General features: G+C 40.5%; 1 protein-coding gene across 5 annotated transcripts; it reads right to left on the bottom strand.

The window, feature by feature from the left end:
• Positions 1–1,353: 1,353 nt before the first annotated feature.
• Positions 1,354–12,117, bottom strand: LOC310922086 (PABIR family member 2-like). Of its 5 annotated transcripts, none has more exons than XM_083882399.1 (11): positions 11,987–12,114; positions 11,610–11,688; positions 10,268–10,324; positions 9,850–9,893; positions 9,717–9,771; positions 9,392–9,493; positions 9,150–9,224; positions 8,036–8,124; positions 7,447–7,508; positions 5,056–5,152; positions 1,354–3,999 (listed from the first exon to the last, which is right to left on the bottom strand). In XM_083882399.1, the coding sequence occupies exons 1-11, from the start codon at positions 12,100–12,102 to the stop codon at positions 3,849–3,851; spliced, it is 927 nt and encodes a 308-aa protein (XP_083738525.1). In that variant the 5' UTR covers positions 12,103–12,114; the 3' UTR covers positions 1,354–3,848. The 5 variants fall into 5 exon arrangements, with proteins under 5 accessions (XP_083738525.1, XP_083738524.1, XP_083738526.1 ...); XM_083882398.1 differs by having other exon boundaries at positions 1,359–3,999; positions 7,447–7,511; XM_083882401.1 differs by having other exon boundaries at positions 3,886–3,999; positions 7,447–7,534.
• Positions 12,118–17,719: the final 5,602 nt, after the last annotated feature.

The raw sequence follows: 17,719 nt of genomic DNA, 5'->3' as shown, positions 1-17,719 counted from the left end.
TTATCAGATAACTCCATGGGGGGAGGGGGGGAAGGGTCTTTCTGTTAATGGGCCAGCTGTTAAAACCAGGTGGAGCACTGTTCCTTATCTCTTCCACAACCCATCCTCCCTCCAGGGGGATATCTGCTTATCTGCTGTTAATGGGTCATTAAGGCTCACCACATGACTGATAAAATGACATCATGCCACTGGGAGATGCTCCACCCAGTGGGAGGAGCCAAGCATTCCTACCTAGATAAAACCTGCAATTCAGAACACCAAGGCAGCCTGTTTCCACTGGATTTCCCAGAGGAAGACTGGACCCATCTTGCCACCACTGGACCCTTCTACAGGATCATCTCTACTCCAACAGAACCACATCTGTTACTCCAGGAGGACTTATTTGGACCACTTCCAACACCCTGACCAACAGAGTGTGAGGTCATATTCTGACTGTCAGGGTTTCTAAGATTTTTGTTTATTTGTTTTTTGTACTACTACATTTGTATTTTTAATATTCTTAGTAAAGAACTGTTATTCCTATTCCCATATCTTTTCCTGAAAGCCCCTAATTGCAAAATAATAATTTGGAGGGAGGGAGTTTACATTCTCCATTCCAAGGGAAGCTCCAGTTTTCCCTGGCAGACACCTGTCTTTCCAAACTAAGACAAATTCAATGAAGGAGAATGAAACATGCACACGGTGATCCATTTCCTGATGCAGAACACTTGATATTATCAAAACATACTGAGTTCCACAGCTGACCCACACATTTTTCTAAACCATTGGTAAAATCCTTCCAGCATTTTAAGCCCATGAAATGAGGATTCAGCATGCTCTAGATATGATCTAAAGGCAGTGCTGATCAATGAGCTGTACAAAGACCACTGCTGTAATGCTGTGCTAATTAACATATTAAAAATAGTCCATCTAAAATGCTACTTGAATTACACAGGCAATTTAACTTAGTTCTCAACTATTATGACATTAAAGGTAACTCATCACTGTGATTCTCAGCAACAGATATGCACTAATGATCCCTTATAAAAAGAAGGAAGTGGAGGAAAGACAGAAATTCTCAGACACTCATCATGGCAATTCATCAGAAATAAGTCTGGTGAAGTAATAAAAAACAGTTGTTAAATGTCAATAGTTATATATTAAAGCTGACTACAAGCACCACCTGGCCTTCTTTCCCAACTGGTATCTAATTCCCTCAGACAAGGCAGGTAACAAATCCAGAAATGCAACTTTTAGTCAGTTTTAGTCAGAGTATGCTACAGTATTAATGAACCCCCTAAAGCAGTGGCAACTCAAATGCAGTTAAGTGCAAGTATCAATAATCAGCATATCAGATAACTTTGTTTCAAAATGAACAAGTTGTGATAGGAGCGTGAAAGAGAACTTGGGCCTATTACACAGCAACATCCATTAGTTCTGAAACAACAGACACAGCAAGTGTGTGCATTATGTATATATTTTATAAAAGAGCAATGCCTTTTACAAGACCTTCCAAGAGTGGGGAATAGCCAGAACACTACAAAAAAAACCTGCTGTAACAAGAGTGGCTATTTGTGCGCTTGCTCTATGCAGCTTGCATTCGAATGTTTACGGAGGTCAGAACTCAGATAGGACTCTCCACTAACAAGCAAATCTGGAATACATCAATTTTACAGGTAAATCAGCCAAAATTAAGCAAGAGCTATGCTCTTCTCAGGTTTCTCAGGTTTAAGAAAGTGTGCAATAGGTTTCCCCCTCCTGCCACCCCTCATTCAGATTTCCAAATCACGGTACCAGTGAAAGCACAGTAGAAGGGAACTGGGGCACAGGTAACGGGGTTGGATTTTATCACAGACTGTTTATCAATATCTTGCAAATGGAAAAGCAGCCTTCTTTAAGCACCAAGAAGGCAGAGAAGATACAGGCATGAATAAAAAAAAGTGACTTAAGACATCAAAAATTCAAGAAATAGCACTGTGCATATACAAACAAAATTAACATTCAATACTGTAGAGCTCATTTAAAAATGGCACCAATGGACAATATTTTACAATATGCACATTTATTTGAAGTGGGGAACTAATGTTCTACAGGTGGAAATGATCATACAAATAATAGTGCCACTGTTGGCCTATTCTGGTACTTCTTACAATTTAATGGAAACACTTTTTAAAATAATCTAGTATGTATGTGTCTTCTGGATACCCAATGCCTTCTTCAGAACAGAAAAACTATGTTTCTCCCCCTCCCTTTTTAGCCAGACAGTATTGCCAGAGATTGTGCTCACATCTAAAGCACATAATCTTACTTTAAATTCAGTGCTATTTTCTTTCAGAAAGATCACAAGTTGTACTTTTAGGTAAAAAAAGCATTTATGTTACAAACATTCAAAAATGGAAGCTTATGATTCTGCCAGACAATGTTGCATATTAAATACAAACCAGCCAGCAATTACTAAACATAAAAAACTTATTCAGTCATAAAAAAATACTATAATTCATCACCACAGACTTTTTACAGTTATAAATAATAAATAGCATAACACAGTAGATTACAAACGGATTTATTTTGCCCTGTTATAGTCTTTAAAAAGTAAAATATCTGTTCCTACCTCAGACTGACCAAGGTACTGTATCAAGACTACTCAGATCTCAGAGAGAACTCCTTCACCAAGCAATTTGCAGAGCTTGTATCCAATCCAAAGCCTTTCCTTAGGAATAGAACATTTGCTGAGCTGTTTGCTCTGCTCATGACCAACAAAAGGACAAACTCTGCCCAGAGCAGCTGCAAAGGGTCTCACCTTGGTTGCCCCTTGGAGCTGGGGCTGCCCCCAGCACCTCCACACCTCGGAAAGAAACACTAAGGGAAGCAGCATTGCCGACAGACTTGGGTAAGCACTCTATAAACAAGCTGTACACAAAGGACTTTCCCCACCCACCCCTCTGGTTTACATTCCATAATTTTGTAACAATGTCCCCTAAGGCACAAAAAAAACTTATGACCTCAATGCCACAGGAGACATCGATGGTGTCATACATGGTTCTTCTACACAGTAGTTTAATTAACTTAGTTATCTGCACTGTATGTCTTCAATCAAGGTGCGGATTATTTTTTCCTGGCCAAATCTTGAACATATCTTATTTCATACAATCTCTAGGACAAATGTTCTGGGAAGAGAACTATGCAGCTAATTTAATCATGTCTGTAGAGTATTATTATTTCTTCACTGAGGGCAAAAGTGACAGTCATCAGTTATTTTGCTGTGGGGTTTTTAGTTTAATGTATTCGAGTGAGATTTCCACACCTAATGTGGTCTTCTGTAAATGAATTAATGAAAATGACTAGCAGCAGTAAGAAAATAAATTTTTTTCTCCCTTCCATAAAGGAATTTGAGGCTAGTGACCGAAAAAAAAAAGAAAAAGGCAAGAATAATTTTACTCAATAATAGAAGTGCTAGAGAATAAATTAGTATTTTCAAATCCTTCTAAACCAAGTTATTTCCCTAGACATAGTGACCATGATAATGATAGAAGTACATTCCTAAAAACTGCAACACTAATAGGTAGATACCTATTCCTGGAATCAAAAAGTGTATGCAAGTTCCTGAAAGCAAAAATTAGTATATCAGCAGACATCTTGTTTAAAAAATAAATTCGCAAAACCAGACATTAATATGGTCTACAATGTCCATTAAATGGATAAATTAAAAAAAAAAAAAATCACTGGAAAGTAGCCAAGGATTACAGTAACAACAATTTTTCCTTTTAATAAACCTCATATGAATGGTTCAAGGATCAGAGTTCATTTCTCTGTACGAGTGTACAGGAAGGGGACAGCACAGCCAGACACTGACTCAGAACTTGGTAAAGTCACTTGGGTGAGAAGTCATCCATCAGAATGAATGAGGAGCAGGAGTTGGAGCAGGTCACTGGAGACTCCGTGGTGATGCTGCTTTTAGTCAGGGAATCAGAGGAAGAGCCAACACTGCTGCTACTCCCATCGAGAATATCAGAGGACAGGCTAGGGGAAGGGAAAAAGGTCTTTTAGTACAGGGGCACAAGGCTCTAAACAAAGCTGACATGCTTCCCCCTTGGACAGGACTTGTAGGAGACCTATACTACCACTCAGTCTTTACTGCAAGACTGGCAGCCCTGAAAACTCCTTGTTTTCTGTAGCATGTTAGAGATATTCATGCTCCTCATGGGAATGAGGAGCAGAATTATTGGTTTTTTTTAACATGCAGGATAAATTTGAAGCTGATTTTAATCAGATGTAGAAAGGAGGTGACAACAAATAAGTATAAAACCTTAAAAGCTTATATAGTAAAGGAAAAATAATAAATTACTCAGCAATGCAGCAAAGATGTCATTAATTAGCTGGTATGCTCTTTAACATGGCACTACTCAAAACAAGATTGAGACCTATTTTTCCTCACAGAATTCCCGTGTTTGGATTTTGAAGTCTAGATACAAGATCCCAGAAGGCACATAAATTGATGCTTTTGCAATTTAGGGGGAAGCAACATGGAAAAAACCATCTAGGCAGTTTCAAATCTGTAGGTAAACCAAAATTACAGTAATAACAGCTGATATTTTTGAATACTTAGTATCTGACTCAACACAAAAAAAAACCCTTGGTATTTTATGATTGTAATAAAGAAAGATAACTCTAAAAATCATGAACTTAGGGACAAGAACAATTAAGTACTCACACATTTTCTAAGTATTCAGCAAAGTGCCACAGACACTGTATGACCACTGCCTACAACATATTGTAATGATGAAGCAAAGTAACTTTGCTTATGAATCAGCAGGGATTTTGTAACAATTATATTCAGTGTAAAAGCTTTGATACACAAAATCTAGGCTAGAGTCTGTTCAGGAAGAACAGATCAAAGGAGAAGGACCATTGTCACAGGACACCACCACAGGATAGCTCCCATTAATACACATCTGCAAGATACACACAAAGTATTTTTTTCCTGAGAAAAAAAAAACAAAACAAAACAAAACTAGAAAGCTTGTGATAAAAACACATTCCCTGTTTTGGCATTTCAGGGCACATGAAATATTTTACCATGAACTGAGATCAGTCAGATGTGTAACATCTGGAGAAAGCATGTTGGTTGTTCCTTGGAAAAGTCTCTTTGGCTGACTTTCAGTTTCCATTTCACCTAAGGAAAAGTGTAAATAATCAAACTCACTAGAGTCTCTGGAATATCCATTTAATATTTGTCTGCTGTAAAAGAGAGGTTTGACCTACAATACTCCAAGGTTACATTTGTAACACAAGTTCTCTAATTCAGCCAAACAAGCACCTGGCTAAGACATTAATTTGATGATAGCTGTTGTTAGACCATCCAGTCCATCCTTTGCTAAAACTTCAGCAGTATCTGAGGGGCTACAATGATCTCAAAGACATAAAACTTGCTACTTGTACTGCAATCAGACAAAATAATCTAAAGCAAACTAATTACCATGACTTAGTTTTAAGTAAACAGCTGAGATGAGGTAACTGACTTAAGTCAAAATATTAAGTTTAAAATTGTGATTATGAAAATAAGAATGACAGCTGGGTTCAGTTTCACCCTCCCCTGTACAACAAACTCTGATGTATGGGTACACTTTTACAGGAAAGCTGAATGGAATAAATCTGTCATGTGGAAGCATTTCCACTTACTCATTGCAGATAAGACTGTCTTTGTACCTGTAACCATCTCCAGACATTAAGAGATTAAATATGATGGAGAGAATTAATGTAATCTGCCGTGAGAATGAACTGGCTCACTAATAGCTGCTCTACAACAGACATTTGAAAATATCATCAACTTGGGGAAAAAAAAAACAAAAAACAAACAAACAACAAAAAAAAAAACCAACTCTCACCTACAGTATATTTTCATTCTTACTTTGGAGAAAAAAAAAAAAAAAGCATGAAATGGCACTCATTTTTCTGGCTTTTACCTACACTTTGCAGTAGTTACAGAGTCAGTTTGAAAACCTGACAGAGGTTAAGCATTATAGCAAACCAGTCTATACGTTCTGCAACAGAATCACACTGCTACATTTTATAGAAGACTGGTAACTTCCAAAATTTTCATTTCCTTCAGCCCACAGGGATACATTCCTGTCTTAAGGCAAGGAATAATTGCTTCTAGCAAGCAGAATGGGCAAAAAACACTTATAAAATACTTGGTGTTGCAGAAAAATGAACAAAACACCAACTTAAGTAACACTTTTGCCCCTTAAATTTCACAGAGACAAATCTGCACTGCTACAACACATTGCAGAGTCCACCAGCATTAATTTCCTATGGCAGTGAAAAGTTCTTCAGTTCATGGCTTTTCTTCTCCTACTATAAATCTACTGCTAAAATTCAGAAAAAAACAGGGCCATGTATTTAGGAAAAGAAAGTAAGTTAATTTAAATGGATTTGATATTTCAAAAATAAGCAGCATTTTGAAAATTCCTTGATATTTCAAGTAAGAAAAGGAAAACTTGCATCTCCACTTTGTAAAAGACGCTCCATGGGAGCACGTGCATTTGGTAAGGAAAGGCCTGTCTCTCTACCTGCACTGCTTTTACAATTTGTGTAAAGTGCAAATGTGGATATTTACTCCTTATTGATCATTTAGCTTAATAAACTTCTGTTCCATTTTAGTGCCTCTAAAATTTACAGAAAATAAAAGCCAAGATAGAATTGACATCTATGAGAAAACTTGTCTCTCTCCTCTGTCAAATCAATATCAGTTAGACAATGTTCTTTATCTGACAGGACAAGCAGTACTAAAAAAAAAAAAAAAAAGCCAAACGACAAACAGTAACTTTTCTCAAAGCCTAAATGTAAGTCTTGTACAATAAAACTACATTTTTGGTGCAGTTAAGAATGCCTAAGTTAAAAAAAAAAAAGCAGAAAGGATAAGCACAGCTAAAGGCATACTTTAAGAATGTCTCATTCTTACAGTTCCACTATGGAGATTTGTTTGGGGATGTTACTTGAAAATCTCCAACATGGAACAGTTCCAGGAAAGAATGCATTTTCCCCCCTTCAGGAGGAAAGAGCACTGATCTATTCCATTTCTTTAAACACTCACCTTCTGAACTTTCAGAGTGTAAACAAACATTCAGTACTAAGTTTAGAAGATACTGCATGATAAGCAACATTCCCAAGATGATCTGAAGGGTGTGCACTGTTCAGTGGTACTTGTAGGAATGTTATGAACATTCGTAAGCTCTGACATTTAATTTGATGTATAATAAAGTTTGCCTCTGTCAAGCAGTAGCTGTTTTTTAAGTTTTTTACTCCTGTGTTTTAGACTAGCTACTTTACATTGTATTTTTGAGTTATGCCTGGCAAATTCCAGTTCACTGTGGATACAAGTGCATTATATCTACAGAATAACAAAAAACGTATCCAGCTAGAAAACGACATACATACTAAAACATCTGGTAAGGTAAATACACATACCTTTTCTTTTAATGGGGCCAAGAACACTGGGCCTGATACAGTTGATTGGACTTTGACTCCTCCTGCTGAAGAGAATACTGAGTCAGGCCTGTAAAGGTTCCAATTTGCATAAAATCAACACAATCACAGCATATGAAGCATTTTTCAAAACTATTCCTGCACAACTGGAATTCTTGTGGAATCTAAATACATAGATAACAAATATGGGCTGCCTAATAGAGCAGATTATATGCCACACGAAATTGTAGTAGATTTTCTAAGGTTTTCTCCTTCCCTTAGTGAATCACATCCTCATTTCAATCCTTTTCTAAATTTTGTAGTGTATTTATATAGAACTAATCTGCTGACAAAGTAATTTGAAATACCTGAGAACTTCCCCTCAAGTTACCAAGTCTAGTTTAAAGTTGACACATGCTCTGTAAGAGCATACACAGAGCTGCCATTGGTAAAGGTTGAACTTTCAGAACATTTTTATGTAGCAATGCTTCGGCAGTTGTAAAACTGAAGTCTCTTTTAATGCCTTAACATCATCTTTAATTAATCTTTGGCTTAAATTCCAATGTTAGCACAACAGACACTCATTACTTACTTGCAGAATCGCCTTGTTGGACTAGGAATAGGGCTTGGAGGTAATCCATTACTGCTCACAAACATTTGCAATGATGGTGAAAAACATTGCTGCAAGAAGTTCAAATGAAGATAGTTCAGAATTTCCTTTAAAATACTCAGCTGTTACACTCCACCCTCCAAAACAAACATCCCTTCGTTTATTCCCTTTTTATTCTTAAAGAAAAGCTGGCAACAGATTATGCAGATTACCAAATATAATCTTACAAGTATTAAATTTTAACTTACAAAAACATACTGGCCCATGCAATTCTGCTCAGATTAAGCTAAAATTGAAACCCACAAGAGAAGTAAAATTGAAATAGACACTGGTCTCTAAATAAGAGAATTGTTTCTGTTCTTTGTTACATTTAGAAACAGCAGTACAGTACTCAGGACTTACTTCTATCAAGGGGCTTGTTAAACAAACAAGTTGAGTTTACTCAAAATACCTCTGACCTGAAAACTGACAATATTCCAGAGTAAACCAGGATATTTATCTCTGTGATTCTGCAGCTAATTTGATCTTAGCCCATGAATGCTTTTAGCTAAACACAAAAATCTTCCTGTCAAGTTATCTGCTAGTGCTTTACAGTCAGAATTCCAAAGGTACAGGACCAGCTACCAGCATCAGTGTTTTCCCAGGAACACATTTACTCAGCACTTGTACATGGCTGTTACATGCACCAATATGGTAGGAGCAGACAGATTGCTCCTTTTTTGTACAAAAGCAGAATCACACAAGAGGGTGCAAAGTCAAGCAGCCGACCTTCAAACCCAGGTGCCAGTTTCTCTGTGCTACATTTCAGTTTTCCAATCCTCACTGGAAAAGTAGTTTATCTAACATATACCCCTTTCTCTGGCATCTGCCACCAGTTTTCAGTATGAATTCAACACACCCAAGTCCTCATTCAGAGTGCATTTGTGCCTTCCTTTTCATAACTGATGGACACATTTTCATCTCTCACCACACAGATTTGCAGTCCAATTTTGGTGCTTCTTCTCCAAAATCCCCCCCACTTCTGCACCTGGAGATCCTGCCCACGACTATTTTCATTACCTCTTCCAGTTTCCCTAGAACCAGAACCCCAACCCACCTGAACACTGCACAAACAGCAGTAACTGAAAACATCCTTAAACTCTGCAGGCTCCCAGATGGCAACCATTTGATTCTAAGAAACCAACAAAATATGGATTCAGCTTTTTTGGTGCTTGTTCAGTTGTGTAGTTCAGGGGTTTTTTAAACTACAGAACAATTTGTGAAGTTACACATCTTGACAGTTCAACTTAGTCTAGAATTCTGAAATATTGTCTCAGCTTGGTATTTCACTTATCCTACCTTTCCTATTCCTCTTGTAGGTGAAGGTGCAGGTGAAACTGGAATGAAGTCTATTCTCTTTGGGGAAAAAGATTTCTCAGACTTGTCCAAGTCATTGTCGCTCTGTGAATACAAGGTTTCAGACTTAACACTGGCAAAGACATCACCTTGAAATCCAAGGCACAACCTTCTAATGGAAAGTCATTGGGTCAAATGCACAAAGTAGCTAAAGCAGATGAGCTTAAATTCTTCTTAAATTATTTTCAGTTAATTCTTCCCTTTCCCTTAAATTTGTCCTTTCAGTGTAAAAGTAGAATTAAATAGGAAGCATTTATAAAAAGATTACCAGGCTCAAGCTTTCCTCCCATGACTGGGTTATCTGCATTGCTGTCTGCACTTCCCTAGAATACAAAAAACCCCATCAGTAGCTACAAAGAGGATAACTGGCTATTTTATCACCTTCTTTCAGCAACACTCACCTTTCATGTGCTGCTTCTCTGTTCATTAAATCCACTCCTTCCTCCTGCAAGAGATAAACGTCATAAGTTTTCCCACAACATTTGATTCATCACAGGTACTTCAAATAATACTTGTGATTCCATTATTTGCCATCAGGATTGAAATATGAGCAGTAGAACCACTACAGAAAGACAGGACAGCCACCAGTCCAGCTCACTGCTTCTCTTAAATGAAATACTACTAAAATGCAAGGTAGCTTAAACACAACAATAAGCCTTGCAAGGCCACTTCCCTGTTGAAATTAAGTCTTAAGAAATATTCTGTTTTCTTTAGTAGTTGAAAATTCAATAGGAAAGAAACCCCCACTGTGCAAGTACTTCAATATCATATAGTACTTTTCATTCTGTTACTGAATACACAGATAAAAACTCCACTTACCCTTCTGATCTGATGAAGTCGGCTGCTAGGAATACGAATAGGAGATGATGACAAGAACTGGAAAAAAAAGTGACAGCCACAATGATTAAATCACACATAACTGCTTGCATACACACTATTTACCATCAACTACATTCTTAGGGAGTTCAAAATGAGCTGCACAACTACATGTGGATGACTCAAACAATGTTGCAAAAAAGCAAACACTGACCTTCAAGAGAAAAGACTTGTTTTACCTCTCACAAATTCCTTGTTTCACTCAGCAAGTGGCATGGATCTGACTTGCAGGCAGATACTGCTCAGCATCTCAAGTACACAAATAGCTACAGATGCCACTTAGACAAGGGAGATACTACAAATGAAAATGTGATTGTTACACAGTCCCCCATTGCCCAGGATATGACAAACACCCGTAGGGCACCTTACTCAACCAGCTGGCTATTGTAAAAGAGAAATCTCAGTGCTTCAACTCAGTCTTGAGCAACACTCCCTAAAGCTTAACTTCTGCAATTTTTCAATTGTGTGCAATTTTATGCATCTAATTTCTCTGGAACTCTAACATCACATATAAATGGGCCAACAGTTCCCACTCAGGATGGCCGTGTGTCCAATGAGCTCCAAAATTCTGGATTTTTAAGAAATTTCACAACAGAAGACTGAATTAAAAATCCCTGTCACCTTTCCTGAACAGATAACATAGAGGAAACTTATGTCAGGACTTTAAGGTTTTGAGAAAAGCAATATTTAATCTTCACTACCCTCAGACAAGACAAAAATTTCAGTGGAAGGAGCACATAAATCCCTCACCTGCCAAGGAAAGAGTAGAAAAAAAGAAATGCAACATCTTTGAAAAGTTAAACAACTGCAGTAGTGTATACTACCAGACTTATAACAGAAAGTAACAAATAAATCCCTCCTCTTTCAGTGATTTTCTGAGGTCTAGTGTTCTGCCTTTGCGATAAAATAGCACTATGTCAAACAGGTCAACAAAGAACTGTGACTCCCTCATCCATTTTCACAACAAAGTAAAACATCCTTTCAAGACTTAACTCTGACAGAATCTTACTCTTCTAACACAGTCAGGCTTAAGTTAACTTTAAAACTGGATTTAATATGGGGAGTCACATACAATGTCAACTACTCTTGTCTTCTTGGGGACACACAGTCAACACACCAGTATTATTTCATTATAGGTTGCTGTTAGAGGTGAAAAAAAATGCTTATTCTGCAGCTAGGAAGCTTGCTAGGATACTTAGTGCAAATACAAATCAAGTTTAACGACATTTCTCTACTCCAATTATTCCTTGTTGTGTGTAAACATGACATGCTTAAGATTCCTCACCATTCCATGACGGCTCATAACTGTTGTGCTGTTCCTGCGAGTCCGCAACACGTAAGGCTGAAACACTTGGGAGTTGTCACTGAAGGGGGAGAAAACAAAGTTTTGTGAACAGCTTTTTTGGGTGCGCTTTACTTAAAGCTCCACAGTGCTATGACGCGCTTCAGCCTCCAGAGCGCTGAAAACATCATTTTATTTGAACAGGAGCAGTGCTGTCGCTGGGAGCGCGGCGAGCACCTTCCGGAGCGGAGGGGGGACAAGGGAGCACTGGCGGCCCAGGCCTCGCGGGCGACGGACACGATCCACAGGCCGCTGAGCGAGCACCGGGTCTGCCGAGGCGACCCCGGGGCTTGATGAACCGAGCCGCCCGGGCCCCTCACCTGAGCCCGTGGATGAGCGGGGCGCTGTTCGACCGCCTCAGGCCGCTGCCGTCGCCCGAGGCCGCGGCGCTCCCCGGTGGCAGCTCCAGGTCCAGCTCCATCTTCTCCTGAGCCATCGCGGCAGCTCCGGCTCCTCCCGCCCCGCCGCGGGGCCCATTCACTGCCGGCGGCCGCCGCGGCTCCTCGGGCCGCCGCTGCCCTGGCCCTACAGGCCCCGCGGGCGGCGCCGCGGGCTCAGCCCGGGGGCGCGCCGGGCCCGGCGGAGGGGGCGGCCGCAACAGCGGCGCATCCCGGGGGCGGCCCGGAGGCGGCCAATTCCTCCAGCAGCTGCTGCCGGTGGTGCTGCCGGTGGTGCTGCCCGCGGCGGCAGTGGAAGCGCTCCCGGTGCTTCCCTCGGTGCCGACCACACTCCGTACCCACCACCGCCGTGCAATGCGTATGAGCGGGGCTCGGGGCGCAGGCAGCACCGCCCACCTCGCAAGGCGCATGCGCAATGGCTCCACACCCCGGCACTGCTTCGGTGGTGGGAGAGCTCCCGACAGCCCCCGGGGGCGCTGCAAGCGCTGATTGGCTGTGGGAGGAGCGTGTGTGTGTTTGAAACGCCGCAACGGTCGCTAGGACGCGCGCGGCGCGGGAGCGTGGCTGGGGGCGTGGCCTGAGTAGGATCCGGGTTCGAGTCCCAACCCGGCGCCTTTTTCCCGTCTTAGTTCGAAAAGGTTTTACAACTTTCTTCAAGATTAAGCCTTCTCCGACCTAAGTCCCACAAGCTTTCCCAGTGTTCTCCCCAGCCTTCCCTAGCTGCTGAAGCACGTACCAGGGCTTTGATTGTAATGAGAGTCTGCTCAGCTTTCAGCAATCTGGCGTAAAATTCATTATGAGATGTGATCCTAGTTCTTGACTGTATTCAGGTTTGACACTGGCCTGGGCAAACTCACTCCAAGTGATCAAAGCATCAAAGTTTGTGCTTACTTTACAGTATTTTTCTGCAATAGCAGTTGCATCATACACGTTATGGGTAATGGCTGTATAAAATAATTTGTGCTGGGAATTAAGAAATATAGAAATAAGAAATCACAAGCTGATGCCGGGAAAGCTGATTTACATCTGTAAGAGGACGAGGAGGAATTTGCAACAGAAAGAGTTGCAGCCAGGAGATGGGCCATCAAGGGTGATCAGCTAGGTTACCCTAGGTGATTGATACCAGATATGCATCAACAACAAGACGCCCAAGCTCGTCAAGACTGATCATATCAATATTGGCTTCTCGGAAATCTCATCAATTCCTCATCTCCGCCCGGAAGGCTATCCAGGAGAACAGAAGTCCCAAAAGAAGACACATGAATATGCGATCTGAGTAGAAGTGGACAAAGAAACCCTGCCTCGGAGAAAATAAACTGTATATAAACTGCACTTTTGGTACCAGGATTTGTGAAGGGGGGGACGGACGGACGGAGGGGGACTGGTGCGATAGAGGCTGGTCTGAAGTTCACCCAGCTTCGATCCCAGGGTCAGCGTTGTCCTTTTATTGTGGCTTTTCCGAGTTCGCTGTTATGCCAAAAAAAAAAAAAAAAAAAAAAAAAAAAAATATATATATATATATATGTTGTTTTTTTTTTTTTTCAAAATCCGACTGTCTCATTTATTACAATACATATTTGTCTCTTACATTCAGGGGGCTTCAGGATTCTTCCCAGCACCAAATTTTAAAAGGTCTTAATTTTCTCCTGGAATAAAACAGTTCTTTTGCCAGTGTGCTAGGTATTGAAACTGTTAAGATAAAAAGTTAGGATTTTTCAACCTTTCAACTACCTTAGTTAGGAACATGGCTAGATGAATTATTCTCTTACTTTAAAATGATTGAAGGTAGATGCTTCTAGATAACTGATTAGAACTCTTGTTACTGTACCTTAGTATTTATTATGGTACCTCCTTGCATTTTTTGTTAATCAAGACTGACTTGAGCATATTCCATTTTTCTACATTTGGTGACTGTTTTATCAGCTTTTGTTGATGCTTGTGAGGCATTGAAGACTGTAGTCAAAATAGATAGTGCTGAGATAATGTAGCTAGGACTTCCCTTTTGCTAACAGAAGCCAGACTGAAGGAACTGATAAGGAACTGATAAATCATGGGAGCTGTCAAACTAGGCTTCTGCATCCTGAATAATCAATAGGCCCTATGAACACAATACAATCATAAATCAAACAGTCCTGGGAAAAACAGGATTTAGCTGCCCGGCGTCGTAATAAACATACACTTTCTAACTTTAAACTGTTAGAGAGTCTTTGTCCGTCATAGTTGGATATTGGTATTAGATCAATGTCCATAGTTTTTTTAATAAATCACTTGCATTTCTTTCACTGCAATGATACTATTAACGAAGACTTTTGGGCTGACATGCACAAAGATGCATGGAGTCGAGTTAAAAGACTCACAAGATTGCATTTAAAATATTTACAGGATTTTTTGATACGTATTTATGTGGGAACTGACAGTGGTCAGAACATGGATTCTTAGGCTTCAGGCAAGAAGCTTGAAGCCTGTGGGAAAGCCAAGTACAAAATTCTCTCAGTCTGGCCTGGGAAATCATAAGGAGGAACCCAAAACAACCTTGTAGATATCCTCCTCCTGACACCTGATGTTTTTCCAACTTGTTTACTGGTAGAGATGTTGGAGGTTAGGTTTGCTTCTTTTTTACTTTAAAGAATTTTTCCCCATAAGTTACCAAGGAGACTAAGTGTTGGATACTTAAGAGTACTTGACCAAAACAAAGAGGTGGCCAAAGCTTGGTTGGGGAGGTTTTTTCTTATCTGTTGTAACTCCAGAAGGGAGGAGGTAACTGCCTTCTCTGATAACAAGCCAGCTGTTAAAAAACTGGGTGGGGTATTGTTTCTTATCTCTGCTCAGTCTTTCACTACCCCCATGGGAATATCTTCTGTTAACGCACCATTAAAGCTCACCAATGGCATGACACATTTCATCATCCTATTGTAAGATGCTCTACCCAGGGAGAAGAAGCCAAACCATTTCCACCCAGATAAAAAGAAGCCACAAGTGTCACCAGGCACTCCAGTGTTCCCATGGAACTCCCAAAGGAAGACTAGACCCATCTCTGGACCCTTGGCTCCACAGGACCATCTCTGCTTCCAACAGGACCACATCTGCCACTCCAGGAGGGCTGACTTTGGACTGTTTCCAACACCCTGACCAACAGGGCATCAGGTTGTATTTCTGACTCTGTCAGGGTTTTCTGGGATTCCTTGTTTGTTTATTTGCTTATTCTTTTGTACTACAACATTTGTAATTTTTTAAATATCCCTAGTAAAGAACTGCTATACCTTTTCCCAAAATCTTTGCCTGTCAGCCTTTTAATTGCAAATTTATAATAATTTGAAAAGGGGGAGGGAGGGGCTTACATTCCAAGGGAGACTCCAATCTTCTTTGGCAGATACCTGTCTATTCAAACCAAGACAGATGTTTACAAAAAGGTGGTGCCCTAAAGGACCTGTGATAAATTTGGTGTAAAAATTCGTGTATAAAATAATAATCCAATGTATAATAAGAATGATGTTAATAAAATGTAAAGTCTAGTAGGTCGAAATCTGCATCCCCAGCCTCCACGGCTCCAGTTGCGAAACAGGAGAAGGACCATCAGACTGAACAAAGACGCTAGCCAGCCCCGATAAGAATCGCACCCTTTCCAATGCAAGGAGAATTCCTTCTTGACGACGATGCAGATTTCATCAACGCCCTGGCACGATGTGCACACTGAAATCAACATAAGACTGACTGGTACAATTGGCATAAGAAAAGACCTTCCCGGAATGGATCAACGGGACTTGGCAGATCCGGTAAGGCCATCGAAAAGAAATTTGGACTATTTGGCCCACCCTGGACACCTGGACTGCCTCAGGGCAGAAAAATCCTATAAAACGGTGGACTGAGAATTGTTCAGGGTGGATTTGGGTGACCTGTACCCTGGTGTGCAGACCCCTATCCACCCGGCGCGGCGCTGCTAATTTCCTATTTTGTGGTTTTCTCTTTTATTGGTGATCGATATCGTGTTATTAATAAATTGTCTCTTTGTTAATCCGATATTTGCCATTGCATTTATAACAGACCAATCTTATTCATTGTACTAAAACACTGTATAAATATCTAAATAATTTTGCTTAATTTCTAATAATTATGACCAGTCTGATTTACTGGAAAATTAGGATCTGCAGCTGCAAAAGGAATATACTGTCAATCACCACTGCCGCGATTCTCTAAAAGCAATCCAACACTTTTACAGAACCTGCACCATTCTCCTTGTCTGGTGCTTTAGCAAAAGCATTTCACAGCTTGGAATAGCTTCCATACATTCATTTTCCACGGCTAGAATTGCCTAAAAGCCAATTCATCTGAAAGTTCCTAGCAAAACTTCTATCTCTGAACAGAAATCTCACAAATATGCTGGTTCTCTTAACACAAAAGCCACCTGCAGGATCTGACTACAGCACTAAACTATGTGGATTTTGCTATTTATTTTTATTGCGGAGTTATTATATTATGTCCTTGCCACTAAGGGCAGCAAACAGCTTCAAATGCTATGTACCAGGATACTGTTAAGGAAAAATTAAACAATATCCAAAATGTGGTTGAGAGCTCAAAAACATCTGCTCCATGTCCTCAGATTTTCCAGTGCCAGGCACACCATTCTACTGTGATCAGGATTTACTGTAGCCAAGGGAACTTTATTGGGAATATATGTACAAAGGAAAGTGGGGACTGTCAGGGTGACCCTCCAAAGGGCTGCGGAGGGTAATGAGGCAAAGGGAGGTGCCTCTGGGAGAGTTGTGCTGTGGAATGGAATGATGGAAATGAACAAATCACAAGTTGTTGAGTTAGATAACCAGCACCATGGCAAGAGGAGTTAAGAAAGGAGAGAACATGTTAAACGGAGCCTTAGGAGGAGACAGTTAAAGGATGGATATTCATAGAGGGGCAACAGTGATAGAATGAGATACATGAGCACAGTGATACAGAGGGACTGATGGGCATGAAGTGGGTGAAGAAGTGGGGGGTATTTAATAGTGTCAGGGAATTTCACCCTGTGGGTGAAATAAACTCAGCCACAGTAACAAAATACCATCAGCCTTAGATAAATTAGTAAGCATGGAGCCCATGAAAAAATGGTTTAGCTCTCCATAATCTACCCTCTTTCTCTGGTTATTTCTGTTCCTAAAGACTGCCTGAAACTCTCACTATAAACAGATTAAGAGATGGAGCACGTCTCTTTTGAGGAAAGGCTGAGACAATTGGGATTGTTCAACCTGGAGAAGAGAAACTTCAGGGTGACCTAATTGTGGCCTTCCAGTACCTGAAGGAAATTTACAAGAAAGATGGAGAGAGGTTATTTACAAGGGCCTGGATTGACAGGACAAGGGGGAATGGCTTCAAATCAAAAGCAAATGGGTTTAGATTGGGTATTAGGAGGAAGTTCTCCCCTGTCAGGGGGGTGAGGCCTTGGCACAGGGTGCCCAGAGAAGCTGTGGCTGCCCCATCCCTGGAAGTGTCCAAGGCCGGGTTGGACGGGGTTTGGAGCACCCTGGGATAGTGGAAGATGTCCCTGTCCACGGCAGGGGCATGGATCAAAATGGTTTTTAAAGTCCCTTCCAATCCAAACCATTCCATGATTGATGCTCTGTTAAGGCAAACCAGATTCCCCACTTCTTCCCAAGAGTTAGGAGC

Source organism: Zosterops lateralis (assembly GCF_965231275.1).
Source record: "Zosterops lateralis genome assembly, chromosome: W".
NCBI classification, from domain to species: Eukaryota; Metazoa; Chordata; class Aves; order Passeriformes; family Zosteropidae; genus Zosterops; species Zosterops lateralis.
This window is presented reverse-complemented; position numbering and strand designations above follow the sequence as displayed.